The following is an 11779-nucleotide window of genomic DNA, read 5'->3' as shown; positions in this document are numbered from 1 at the left end:
GATCATATATGCCTAAGTCAAGTCTCTTATCAGTTGCTGGTGCACCCAGATCATATATGTAAAAAGTTTTCAAACTTTATTCCAACTAATCAGTAGATCCAAATACATCCAAACGGATAAAACAAAAAGAACTAACAAAATTCAATCGCTAGTAATCCAAACAATGAGCTAAGTATATGACTTTGAGTTCGACTAGCGCACTAAGCTTCCACCGAGGAAAAAAATAACTGTATTCTATGGTAAAAATTTAGCTACGCTAGAAAACTTGTGGAGGGAAAGAACTCAAAGAAGGGTCATGTCTCAATTTTCCAGCCACGCTTTGCCAGATCTTGAATCACGCGCCTCGCAGCTTCTGCATTATCGTTAAGAGGACAGTAGCTCCACTTCTCACGCATCTTGTCATATAAAGTGAAATCCATACAAGCTAATGTCAGGATTCACCAAGAAAAAAAAAAGAGAGAGAGAGAGAAGGGTGTCACGGATTATAGCTATCATGTTGAAAAAAAAACAGACTGCAATAGAGTTATTCGAATTACATCTTCTTTGCCGGTTAATGGTCGAACAGCCCCTCTTTCATGGAGAGTCTTCTGGAAGTCAGAAAATTTCCATGTACACCGTTCAGCCCCCACAACATAAATGGGTTTCCTGTGTTGAGAATGAGATTTTAATACTATCATTTAAAGACTGGAAAAAAGGAAAGGTTGTTGTTGTTGTCTTAACCATACCCGGTACTACATGCCTCACTCAACATACTTATAGAGTCAGCAGTTATGACAAAAGTATCGGCTAAAGCAAGATGTCCCAAATGCGGATTAGGGTCTGAGAAATGGAAGAATAGAAAGTATCAAACTCTGCTAAGGACAAGTTGGGATTTACAAAATCCGTTCACCTTTTCCATCCCAAATGTAGACCTTAGAGTTAGAGCTCAGTTCTCTAGTTATAATGTCTGCAACCTGTTGAAAGATGAGTAGATATGATGACCATCCGGTCCACACAATCATGATATTCTACAGATACTCTTACTTACCTTCTTCGGTGTTCTTCTTGAGAAAGATATTCTTAGGCTTCCACAGCTCCAGAGGATACTCTGAAGCATGGCACACAAATTCTTCGAAAGATCAACACCATACAAACAGTTTCCTACACCAAATTAACAAAAAACGTGGAAAGGTTAATTGCAGGTATAAATACAACTCAATAGACTACATAAAATAAGAAGATACACAATATTTACTTGTAGGTCCTCCAATATTAACTACAACCAAAGGTTTTGACAGTGAAGCAAACTCGTCCTGCCATTCCAAACTAGCATTTCTCAGAGTAGAAGCGTCAATGTTATGAAGAGCTCCAGTAGTGAGAAACTAGATTTCACGAATCAAGCTTGTTACCAGCAACTAAATAGCAATTCCTTGCCGTCGAGTTCTTTTGATAAACATTAAAAAAGACACATACCACATTTCTACCTGGAGGTTCACGTGGAGTTACCCATGGCCGAAGAAAGAAAGGAATCTGCCTCTTCCCTTCAGGTGTTAAAAGATAATAATCATGACGAGGTGTGATCACTAGATCAAATCTCTCGAGACGTGACCTTGGATGTTGCACCTGGAAAAACAATGGATAACTAACGAGATCTGGTAATGCAACCACACACAAAAAAAAATAAAAAAAAATAACAAGTTAAAACAACGAGAAAACAATGACTATGAGGCCAAGATTTGAAATTTCAGATATCCGTCCAATGGAAAGATCTGCTAAAACCATCATACACAACAAAACAAAACAAAAATGCCATAGAACTTTGGGTTTTATCAAGGAACAGACTTAACCTGGACAACAAAGACATTTTCCATAGCTAGTCGTCTTATGGAGCTTGCAACAGATATAGTATCACTACCAGATGCCACCACTAACAACGCTCCATACCTATCATAAGGCCAAAAATGTGATCATAAATGTTCAATCAATACAAACTTAAGTAGACAACGACTGAGCTAATTCAAGATCAAATCAATAAACATGTTTTCGCTTAGATAAAAAGAGGAATAAACTACAGTTCTGAAATACAAATCAAGCAGATGGAAATTTGATAAGAAAAAAACTATACTTATCAAACGTACTACGAGCCATAGTAGCAATCTGCTTCGCATCAGCTACATCAAGATCATCCATGATTCCTGCAACCATTTTTAAGAAACAAGTTACTGCCAAAATTCTCTTACTATGTCTTAGTTTCACTCAAATCGAATGATAACACAACTTGAAACAACATATTTTCAAAGTGTGAATCGCAGTAGCATTCAATAAAGGTCCTACCAATAGCGTTTATGGAGAATCCGGCACAGATACTGCTGATAAAACGATGAATTCTTTTGTAGAGAAATATAGGAAGCCATTGAAGGTATCTATTGATTCCACCTTTTGGCCTAGTGACACTCTGAACAGAAAAACACAAACTCGGACGCATTAAAAATCGAATACTGATACATTTCGATTCACCTAGAGAAGAACACTGAAAAAGATGAGTGTTGTGAACGGAGCTTACATAATAGAGGTGGCGATCGAAGAGGCCTAAGGATCGAATAAGGCCGATGCACTGATTCTCCGCGCCGGCGCAGCCGTTTCCGATCACAATAGCTCGTTTCACCGCGCCAAAAACACTTCCATGTCGATCGTCCGATAAACCGTTGACGACCGGTTCCGGTGGCTGTGTTCGTAACATTTACAGTTTGAGTGACGACAATTCAGAGAGATTTGGGAAAAACGCAGTGAAGAAGAAGAAGACCGAGACACACTCTAACTGACTAGACCAAACCGAAATTGAATTTGGAATAAACCAAAGACCAATTTGAACCGGAAAAGGGAATGAATTAGCCTAGTGAAATATATCAGGTAAAAAAAGATTTATAATTTCATATAATAAGTTGTCTAAAACCCTCTTCTGCTATTTTAGCAATAATCAATCTACCAATCACCTCACTTGTAATATATCACTTGTGATTGTATAATTTGTATATATAAAATGATTATAATTTTACTAGTATAATCAATATTGATGATGTTTGTATGTTTCATAGTTTCTAGATTTTAGTGTAAGAGGATACTTTTTTTTTTTTTGGTAAATTGGAGGAGACAAGTGTAAGAGGATACATGAGTTCAATTCATAAAAGAATAAAAGGGTCCAAATTAGTGAAATTACAGTTTAGAAAAACAATATTCTTTTATGAATCTTTTAATACAATTTTATTGATTTCTTTTATACTTTCAGTTTTTTATGATATCCATGGACATATATTTAAAACTTGAACAAAACAAAACAAAAATGAAAATTTAAAAAACCAGAACTTTATAAATATATCTTAATGCAGAGAGTTATATATATAGGACACATGTCACAATTAATATTAGACATGGCATATATATATAACAAACAACACAAATATAAAATTAAGGTAAAACGGTAAATGCTACAACACTGCTAATAGCAGCTGCAATTGCTCCGACCACAAATCCTGGTAAATTTCCACCTCCAAACAATGCATCAATAGGACCAACTCCAAACGATACAATCATTTGTGGAATCACGATTGCCATATTTAAAACTCCTAGAGAGAGTCCTGTAGAAATGAATAATAAAAAAAATCTTATTAATTTGATACTTCGATATATATGTTACAAAAGAATCGTTTATTTATTTTCATTCTTTACAAAAGAAAAGAGAGTAAATTTACCTTGGCCCGCGCCGGTGCTACTTGAAATTATGGAAGCCAGTGCAAATGGAATACTGAAAGTAATCTATAAAAAATACAAAACCCGGATTAACAATGTTAACAGTATAAGAAATAAAAATGGATAATAATAGTACCAATAATAATGGATAATAAACAAGTTGTTGTGGACTTACGGCTAGAGGAATTCCAAGGAGGGCAAAGAGCGTCAATGCTCCAGCTTTGATGTCATCAGTGGGAAGTGCCATTGCACCAACGTTTCTGCGGTGTTCCTCAGCCTTTTTAGTAACCAAAACCGTCATTGCCAAACACACGGCAAGGATGATATTCACAGCTCCCCAAAGTCTTTTAGCTCCAATTTTCCTACTGGTACCTTCAATACCAAGCGAAAAGAACCCAAGAACGATTGAGTTAAGCATCAATCCCAATGCACCAACGTGGACTCCTTGGTTGTAAAGTTTCTTCATCTTGTCATCTCCTTCTGAGCTTCCACCGTAAATTTCACGACCCATCCAGTCAGTATCGAATAAAAGAAAAGGGAACCAAGCGATCCAGTTCAAAGACGTGACGATGAGTAGCATCCACATTGGACGTTTCATCACCTTGAAGGCTCCAAAGATCTCGCCGAAGAAGGGAGTTTTCTTTCCTTCTTCAGAGTCTTCATTTGGTGACCATTGTTTTTCTTCCACGTACCAAAGAGATATGATGGTGAAGACGAGGAGGAGAGTGATGGAGAGGAAGAAACAACTCTTTAGATTTGCGCAATAGAGGTCACATGCTTTAGTGATTGTGAAAGGAAATATCTTGTGGAGGTGAGTGTACGATCCAGCTGCGTATCCCAAAACGTTTCCAACGGCCATGAAAAACGAGAAAGCTGCGTTTGCGGTACGCGTTTTCCTAGCGTCTCCGGCTGCCAAATCCCCGAGGAAAGCTCGGCAGGGTCCTTGGAGAGTGTTGTTAGCCACGTCAAGGATCCAGAATCCAAGAGCGAAGATAACAACGGCTTTGCCCTTTACATGGTCGTCGAGTTTGTCTCCCAAGATGTGGCCAATATCAGCAGCGTATCCGATTAAGAAAACAGCAATGGCAACAAGAAAGGCACCGGTGGCGATGAAAGGACGGCGACGACCGAACCTTGACCGGCATCGATCACTATAGTAACCAACAGTTGGTTGGACAAGGAGGCCGGAGACAGGACCACAAAGCCAAATAAAAGATGACCATTTGTGTGGAACTCCGAGAAGTTGCACGTACGGAGTTAGCAGAGACAGCTGAAGAGCCCAACCGAATTGTATACCAGCAGCGATTGAAGCCACTGATATCATCTTTCTCAACGGCGATGGCCCATCTACATCCGACGAAGAAGACTGTTTCTCCACAGCCTTTGAAGGGTTTTTCTCTTGGAGGTCACTCATCTTCACCTTATCTTTAGAGGGTGATGGAGGAGATGATGACAAGATTAAAGGTGAAAGAAGAGGAAAAAGATGTTTGTCTCTCGTCAAATGATTTTCGATTCTGTGTTTCAATTGTTTAGGGAACTCAATATTTTATACTAAGGCTACAATGCATATATCCTTATTGGATTATTGCAATAGTGACAAGATTAACGTTAATATAGCCGAAATCAGTTTATTATCTTATCTATTCTTCATTTAATTTAGTACGTGACAGATTTTGTTTTCAATATCCTGTTTCTGTAAAATGTTCTTGTTTTCCATTTCTCGTCAAATTTGTTTTGTACATTTTCCATTTTTAAAATGTTCTGTTTGGATTTAACCGCATTAATTACAGGTACGTATTACCTTTTTCCTTGTTTCACAAGAAAAAAACAGGTAAAAATGGAAAATCTGATCAAGAAAAGGAAATAAATATATCGAAATAAAATTTGGGCCTGTAAACATGTTGTAATCAATAACGCCTAAAACAAAACGGGCCTAAAGTCCAATGGGTCAATAGAGGTGAATATGAGCCTCCTTGGATTAGGGTAATAATAAACACAAGTCTCCCACTATATAATGCGTCTTCTCTACTTATCCCAATTCTTAAAATTAGGGTTTTGTTTCTTTCAGTCGTCTTCTTCTTTGTATCTTTTGAGTGTGTTTCGTATCTTGCGCAGCCCTTAAGATCGCCTTCCACAAACTCTCAATGGAAGCGTGTCGAGTCATAGTTGCGCAAAATAGAATTTAATTAAGGGTTTGTTTCATTAGGGTTCTCCTAATAACAAATCCGCCATTGTCCTTCTTGAATTTATATATAGCACGAGGTTCTCTCTCGTTGACTCTTCAGATATAAGTGTTCAAATCTCTTTTATCTGATAGAGATCATAAGCGTTTGGGGATTCTCAGATTTATGAATTTGTGTTTATAGTATCTCGTGCTTTATATCGGGTTAGGATACATTTTTGTTTTTGGATGGATTTTGTAAAATGAAAAGGCGAGAATGATGAATCAATTAGATGTGCGAATGAGGGGTAATTTCCTTATTATGAGCTTAAAACTGTTTGAGGCATATTCAGATTTCTGACATCGCCGCTTTTCAAAATCATTGTTTTTTGAGTTTTGTTTGAATGGTGGAATATGAGGAACATATAACTCAACCGTGATAAAATTATGATCCAATTTTTTGCTTATTGATATTCTGATTCCACCATTTTATTTTAACCTTGTTGGATTTTTGGTTGGCTTTTGATTGTTTGTTTGTTTTTTTTCCACTCATAATCTATTCCATTCAGGTCTGGTTCGGAAACTTGGGAACTGAAACGATAATGTGATATTTAATGAATACAATTATTAGCCTTTTTATTGAAAATGAATTAGTATATTTTGAGAACCAGTTATTGAGATTTGAACTTGAATGTATTTCTACAATATGAGATTAGCCCACTTTGATTATAGCTGGAGATAAATTCCTTAACTTTGGACGATAAGGAAAACTGAATATATATAAAATAATGTACTAAACAAATTATCAAGTTGTACCAAACACGAGATCTTCATTTTGTAATTATCTTATGATCAACTAATCTCGTAAGATCATTCATTTCTATTATGGTTCAATTTAGATCACCCTTTAGCTATTGTGTTGCTCTTAAGCTAAATCTTTTAGAAAAATTGAACTTAAACATCATCAAAATAGCATAATTTAGAATTGTGAAGAATCATTGATCTTAAACCCAACAATTGCCATGAAGTAGTGTTAACCGTAAATTGTTCTTTTGGGATTCGTTTTTATACTGTTAGAACTCTTAATTCTTATACCAGGTGAGATATCATGGCCTTCAATTTGAAGAGTGAGAAAAATGGGTTTGTTTACTGATTAAGCCGATTTGAAACAAAGTATGACTTTGTGTTAGTTTGCTTATTGTTGGTGGCTGGGTGCAAGAAACCACCAATTAATCTTAAACGGCAAGAATAAAGGATTTAGGGGACAAGGGCTAGTTTCTCTGAATTAGGCAATCAAAAATATCGAGATCAGTACCAGAAATGGATTTGCTATTATATGATATACAGTATGTTTTGTTTACAAGCGAATGAATGAATCTAGAGTCAGGAGATCTACAATTTATTTATACATCTAATCTCCTACAACTACTAACGAGACCTCCGCACGTTGCCTTCCGCTTTTCTCTCAACTTCCTCCTCGTTCTCCTCCGCTTCTTGGTAACGGGCCGAAGCTTCCTCCGTAGGCCCACGCTTAATTGGCTTTCTTTTTTCACTTAACGGGCTTGCGATATTGGGACTTTTCCTGGTGAAGCCCAAGTCTAACATTTATGAAGACCAAACCCTCTCTATGTTAGTGTATACTTATTTACAAACAGCATACACATATTCTTATTGCAAAACGCCGTATATTACAATTTACAAACACACAATGATGTTTACAAATTACTGTGGTATTTTTTTTTTATTCTCGTTAATAAAAGGAAACATTGCATTCAAAGGAAAAATATATAAATTATTAAATAAAATAATTATATATAATTTTTAAAATAAAAATACAAATACAAGTGAACCGAAACCGAAACCGAAACCGAAACCAAAACACAAAAATAAAAGAAGCCCAAAACAGATATACAGTACCACCCGAAATTGTTTTAGTTGGATTAGAGGATTAAAAGAAAATTTGCCGGCGAGATTCAGATTGAGAAAAAGGAAAAGAGATTGGGACTTAGGGTTTAGAGTCCGGCGAATAAGAAGGTCTCCGAATCCGAGAGTAGCGTTGGGGAATATACAGAGAAGATGTCGTCGACTCTACTCGAGCAAACTCGCTCCAGTCATGAAGAGGTTGAAAGGTTGGAGCGATTGATTGTCCAAGATCTACAGACTGAGCCACCGACCAGCAAAGACAGATTGGTCCAGGGGCATCGTGTTCGTCACATGATTGAGTCTATCATGCTCACCACTGAGAAACTTGTACGTTTTCTTTCTTCTTCTCCTCAGTTTCCGCTTTTGTTTATATGTTCTATTCTCTTCTGAATCCCCGTTATGCTCAATGCAGAGAAACTTGGGTTGCTGATCTTTTCTGCACTTCAATCTCGTCAGTGTTGTTGATTGCTTTAGCTTTTTAGGTTATTTATTGGGGGTTCTTCAGTGTGTATGTAGGGATTTTAAGTTTTGAGCTAAGCATGCTTCAGTATTGTTTCACTAGTTTGAGTAATTGTTTGATAATTCTCATCAGTAGATGCCTTGGATTTATATGCTAACCTTGATTCTTGTTGGTTTATAAGGTTGAAACCTACGAAGATAAGGATGGGGCAAGGGAAGATGAGATAGCAGTGCTTGGTGGCCAGTCTGAGGCAGGGTCAAATGCCTTTGGTGCATTTTACGATCGTTTGAAAGAGGTTTGTTTGCTACCCTTTTGCATGTCTTTTCTCCCAATACTTGCATATGGTTCTCTGTCCCAAGAACTTGGTTTTTCTTTAATTTCTCTGGGTTGTGTTTTTATAAATTCAGCACCTAACTTAACCAATCAATTGGTTTTTCGAAGATTGACTGTGTGAGATTTAGCTGTTGATATTTTTGTTTTATAGTTTCATTGATTTTATTGAACCACTGGTGAATGGTGATGGAGAATTAATCTCAGTGAAAATGTATTAGTTCTGTCCCATCAACAATTTGGTTAGCTGTAGATGCATTGCTTTTTCCAGAATAGTATTAAGGGGTAAGATTTTCATGAGAAGATAGGGATTTATATCTAAGTAGACTGCAAGCCCTGAAAATGATTCAAATTTCTAAGTTGATTTTCTTGTACCATTGATGAAATTATCAGATTTTCAACTATTGTTAACTTGTTTTATGAAACGTACAGATACGTGAATATCATAAAAAGCATCCTTCTGGACGTCTTGTTGATGCTAATGAGGATTATGAAGCTCTCCTGAAGGAGGAACCAGTTATTGCGTTCAGTGGAGAGGTAAGTTTCTGCTTGACTTCTTATTGTTGCTGGTCGAGAATGTTCATATTATTGGTTTGACAATTTTACAAGCCCCTTTATTTACCTCTGTCTTTTTTTAAAATGATTTTTCTTCAATTGTTAAATCTTCCTCCTTGTTACGCAGGAAGGTGTTGGTCGCTACTTGGACTTACATGATATATATAACCAGTACATCAACTCTAAATTTGGGGAAAGGGTTGAATATTCTGCTTACCTTGATGTTTTCTCTCAACCAGAGAAAATACCGCGTAAACTAAAGCTATCAAGGTAAACATTTCATTGAGTGTTTTTTTGTACTTAGAAAGCCTCTATCTTTGTTTCTATCTGCAGCCGAACGAATTTCCTTTTTTTCTTGCTATCTGTCATTTTAGGCAGTACAAGAAGTATATGGAAGCTCTGCTAGAGTACTTGGTCTACTTTTTCCAGCGAACCGAGCCATTGCAAGATCTTGACCGCATACTTTCTAGGGTTTAAACTCCTTCCTTTACTTATCGTTTTATTTTGATCAACTGCTACCTTATGAAATGTTTTGGGCGCTTTGATCTGATACTGTAATTTGCTGGTTTCTTGCAGGTTGAGACTGATTTTGAAGAGCAATATGCAAATGGGCAAGTAGAAGGCTGGGAGAACCATAGCCTGGAAAATGAGCTTATTCCATCTCAGCATACTGTCATAGATCTGGATTACTACACCACAGTTGAAGAACTGATAGATGTGGGTCCTGAAAAGCTAAAGGAGGTAATGACATGCTTTGTGTTCATATTCATCTTGAAGCATTATCCCTCTAAATCTGTAATTATATAGTCTTTTATGTTATTCAGGCATTGGGGGCATTAGGACTGAAGGTTGGTGGTACTCCGCAGCAGCGTGCCGAGAGACTTTTCCTGACAAAGGTACTTACACTTGCTTTTAATCTTCTATCTACATGTGTGTTTTCAGTTTGTCCTATGAGAGTGGTATTTCTACTAATTTGTAGTGTCCGTGTTATTTATGCTGGGTTTAAAGGAATAATTAGCTGTTCTGTATGCTAGTTTGGTAGGTCCGTTCAGGTCTTCCTCTAAATTGAGACTAAGGTTTTTTTGTTGGCATAGCTCATGTCTGTGGGGGATGGAATTCTGTTTGGAGCTTATCTTATTGTCTTGACCCTTGACATTGTCTAACTTTTGTACAGCATACGCCTTTGGAAAAGCTGGAAAAGAAACATTTTGCCAAACCTCTACACAATGGGAAACAAAACGGAGATGCCAAATCATTGCAGCAGTCTGAAAATGCTAAGGAGATTGCACTAACAGAGGCCAAAGTGAAGAAACTCTGCAGTTTACTTGATGAGGTTAGTTGATTGAAGGTCCTTTATAGATTTTTTTCCCTCCCTAGATATCTAGTTGTGCTTTTAACTTTTCTTTTAACTTTTATAGACAATCGAAAGGACAAAGCAAAACATTGTAAAGAAACAGTCCTTGACATATGAAGAAATGGAGGGAGAGCGAGAAGGGGAGGAAGCTAATGCCGAGTCAGAAAGTGATGATGAGGACGGTCAGATTTACAATCCGCTGAATCTGCCAATGGGTTGGGATGGGAAGCCTATACCATACTGGCTCTACAAACTTCACGGCCTGGGGCAGGTATGTAGTTAGTTATTAGAGCACTATTTTTAGATGAATAGATTCCAATTAAATTTTCTTGTCGACTTGCAGGAGTTTAAATGCGAGATATGTGGGAACTATAGTTACTGGGGAAGAAGGGCATTTGAGAGACATTTTAAAGAATGGCGACACCAACACGGAATGCGTTGCCTAGGAATCCCTAACACAAAGAACTTCAATGAGATCACTTCAATTGAGGTAACATTATATTGTCTAGGACTTTGGTGTTGTACCTTAACGCAATAGTTTGGTCATTTGTTTGATGTGGTTTGTTTGGCATGTTTCAGGAAGCGAAAGAATTGTGGAAGAGGATACAGGAGAGGCAAGGAGTGAACAAATGGAGGCCAGAACTTGAAGAAGAATATGAAGATCGTGAAGGTAACATTTACAACAAGAAGACTTACTCTGATCTCCAGCGTCAAGGTCTCATCTGATGGATCACATCCTCATGGGTTTTAGAGGTTCCCTACTTGATGAAATCTTCTCTCTATACCATATGACTTGAAAATCACACCTACCTTTTCTACTATGTAAAATCAAACCATTTGTCATATTGTTGTGAAGTATCATCACCTTAAAACAGGTTTTAGTTTTAGGTAATCTCAATTCGACGTCGGTGCATGTTTCTGAATTAGCTTTCACAATCCAGGATATAAAAAATGGTTTTGATGGACAATGCCAATGAGGCAATAACGAATAGTTAAGCTTATATCTTCGATTATATATAATATATACATACACAATTATGATAAAGATATTGAACAATCTTCTGACAAAAGAAAGATTTGTAACAATCTCATTGGCTAAGGTTATTCAGATGATGATGTCTCACAAAATTTGGAATGTCTTAATTTTCGTAATAGTTATCCGTTTACTAACAATCATTGGTTCCTTTTTATAAAATTTCAAATTGTGTCACATAAATTTAAAAATCATTAAAGTAAACAGATACAACAATCTCACAAGTATTTCATATAT

At 36.8% G+C, this 11779-nt stretch overlaps 3 protein-coding genes and 2 non-coding genes across 9 annotated transcripts; 3 read left to right on the top strand and 2 right to left on the bottom strand.

The window, feature by feature from the left end:
• Positions 1 to 55: 55 nt before the first annotated feature.
• Positions 56 to 2764, bottom strand: LOC17882105 (mitochondrial fission protein ELM1). 4 transcript variants are annotated; one of them, XM_023780869.1, is made up of 11 exons: positions 2543 to 2764; positions 2314 to 2434; positions 2105 to 2174; positions 1827 to 1923; positions 1453 to 1602; positions 1235 to 1361; positions 1028 to 1140; positions 890 to 953; positions 726 to 819; positions 537 to 645; positions 56 to 424 (listed from the first exon to the last, which is right to left on the bottom strand). In XM_023780869.1, the coding sequence occupies exons 1-11, from the start codon at positions 2717 to 2719 to the stop codon at positions 335 to 337; spliced, it is 1212 nt and encodes a 403-aa protein (XP_023636637.1). In that variant the 5' UTR covers positions 2720 to 2764; the 3' UTR covers positions 56 to 334. The 4 variants fall into 4 exon arrangements, with proteins under 4 accessions (XP_023636637.1, XP_023636638.1, XP_023636639.1 ...); XM_023780870.1 differs by having other exon boundaries at positions 56 to 395; positions 726 to 786; positions 2543 to 2760; XM_023780871.1 differs by having other exon boundaries at positions 56 to 395; positions 1235 to 1292; positions 2543 to 2760.
• Positions 2765 to 3444: 680 nt separating this feature from the next.
• Positions 3445 to 5140, bottom strand: LOC17884404 (sucrose transport protein SUC8). Of its 2 annotated transcripts, XM_006286578.1 has the most exons (3): positions 3902 to 5140; positions 3729 to 3792; positions 3445 to 3614 (listed from the first exon to the last, which is right to left on the bottom strand). In XM_006286578.1, exons 1-3 carry the CDS (start codon positions 5138 to 5140, stop codon positions 3445 to 3447), a joined length of 1473 nt encoding a protein of 490 aa, XP_006286640.1. The 2 variants fall into 2 exon arrangements, with proteins under 2 accessions (XP_006286640.1, XP_023637261.1); XM_023781493.1 differs by lacking the exon at positions 3445 to 3614 and having other exon boundaries at positions 3746 to 3781; positions 3902 to 5050.
• Positions 5141 to 6153: 1013 nt separating this feature from the next.
• Positions 6154 to 6259, top strand: LOC111830307. Its single transcript, XR_002833691.1, has one exon. It is a non-coding gene; the product is annotated as a small nucleolar RNA Z266 (small nucleolar RNA).
• Positions 6260 to 6297: 38 nt separating this feature from the next.
• LOC111830262 lies at positions 6298 to 6371 on the top strand. Its single transcript, XR_002833646.1, has one exon. It is a non-coding gene; the product is annotated as a small nucleolar RNA snoR120 (small nucleolar RNA).
• A 1435-nt stretch (positions 6372 to 7806) lies between these two features.
• LOC17882649 (splicing factor SF3a60 homolog) lies at positions 7807 to 11477 on the top strand. Its single transcript, XM_006287484.2, has 11 exons — positions 7807 to 8137; positions 8452 to 8565; positions 9033 to 9137; positions 9283 to 9425; positions 9530 to 9626; positions 9732 to 9896; positions 9980 to 10051; positions 10330 to 10488; positions 10574 to 10780; positions 10853 to 10999; positions 11089 to 11477. Exons 1-11 carry the CDS (start codon positions 7964 to 7966, stop codon positions 11233 to 11235), a joined length of 1530 nt encoding a protein of 509 aa, XP_006287546.1. The 5' UTR covers positions 7807 to 7963; the 3' UTR covers positions 11236 to 11477.
• The last annotated feature ends 302 nt before the right edge of the window (positions 11478 to 11779 follow it).

This window comes from Capsella rubella, unplaced genomic scaffold (genome assembly GCF_000375325.1).
Source record: "Capsella rubella cultivar Monte Gargano unplaced genomic scaffold, Caprub1_0 scaffold_6, whole genome shotgun sequence".
NCBI lineage: Eukaryota > Viridiplantae > Streptophyta > Magnoliopsida > Brassicales > Brassicaceae > Capsella > Capsella rubella.
Note: the sequence above shows the minus strand (reverse complement) of the source record. Positions and strands in the feature narration are given on the sequence as shown.

Coding starts and splice junctions, on each gene's coding strand:
- LOC17882649 (XM_006287484.2), top strand. CDS start 7,964: ATGTCGTCGACTCTACTCGAGCAAACTCGCTCCAGTCATGAAGAGGTT. Junction 9,138..9,282: donor TTATTGCGTTCAGTGGAGAG/GTAAGTTTCTGC, acceptor CTTGTTACGCAG/GAAGGTGTTGGTCGCTACTT. Junction 9,426..9,529: donor CGTAAACTAAAGCTATCAAG/GTAAACATTTCA, acceptor CTGTCATTTTAG/GCAGTACAAGAAGTATATGG.
- LOC17884404 (XM_006286578.1), bottom strand. CDS start 5,140: ATGAGTGACCTCCAAGAGAAAAACCCTTCAAAGGCTGTGGAGAAACAG. Junction 3,793..3,901: donor TCCTTGGAATTCCTCTAGCC/GTAAGTCCACAA, acceptor TATTTTTTATAG/ATTACTTTCAGTATTCCATT. Junction 3,615..3,728: donor TAGCACCGGCGCGGGCCAAG/GTAAATTTACTC, acceptor TCATTTCTACAG/GACTCTCTCTAGGAGTTTTA.
- LOC17882105 (XM_006286660.2), bottom strand. CDS start 2,719: ATGTTACGAACACAGCCACCGGAACCGGTCGTCAACGGTTTATCGGAC. Junction 2,175..2,313: donor ATTCTCCATAAACGCTATTG/GTAGGACCTTTA, acceptor AAATGGTTGCAG/GAATCATGGATGATCTTGAT. Junction 396..536: donor CATTAACCGGCAAAGAAGAT/GTAATTCGAATA, acceptor TTATATGACAAG/ATGCGTGAGAAGTGGAGCTA.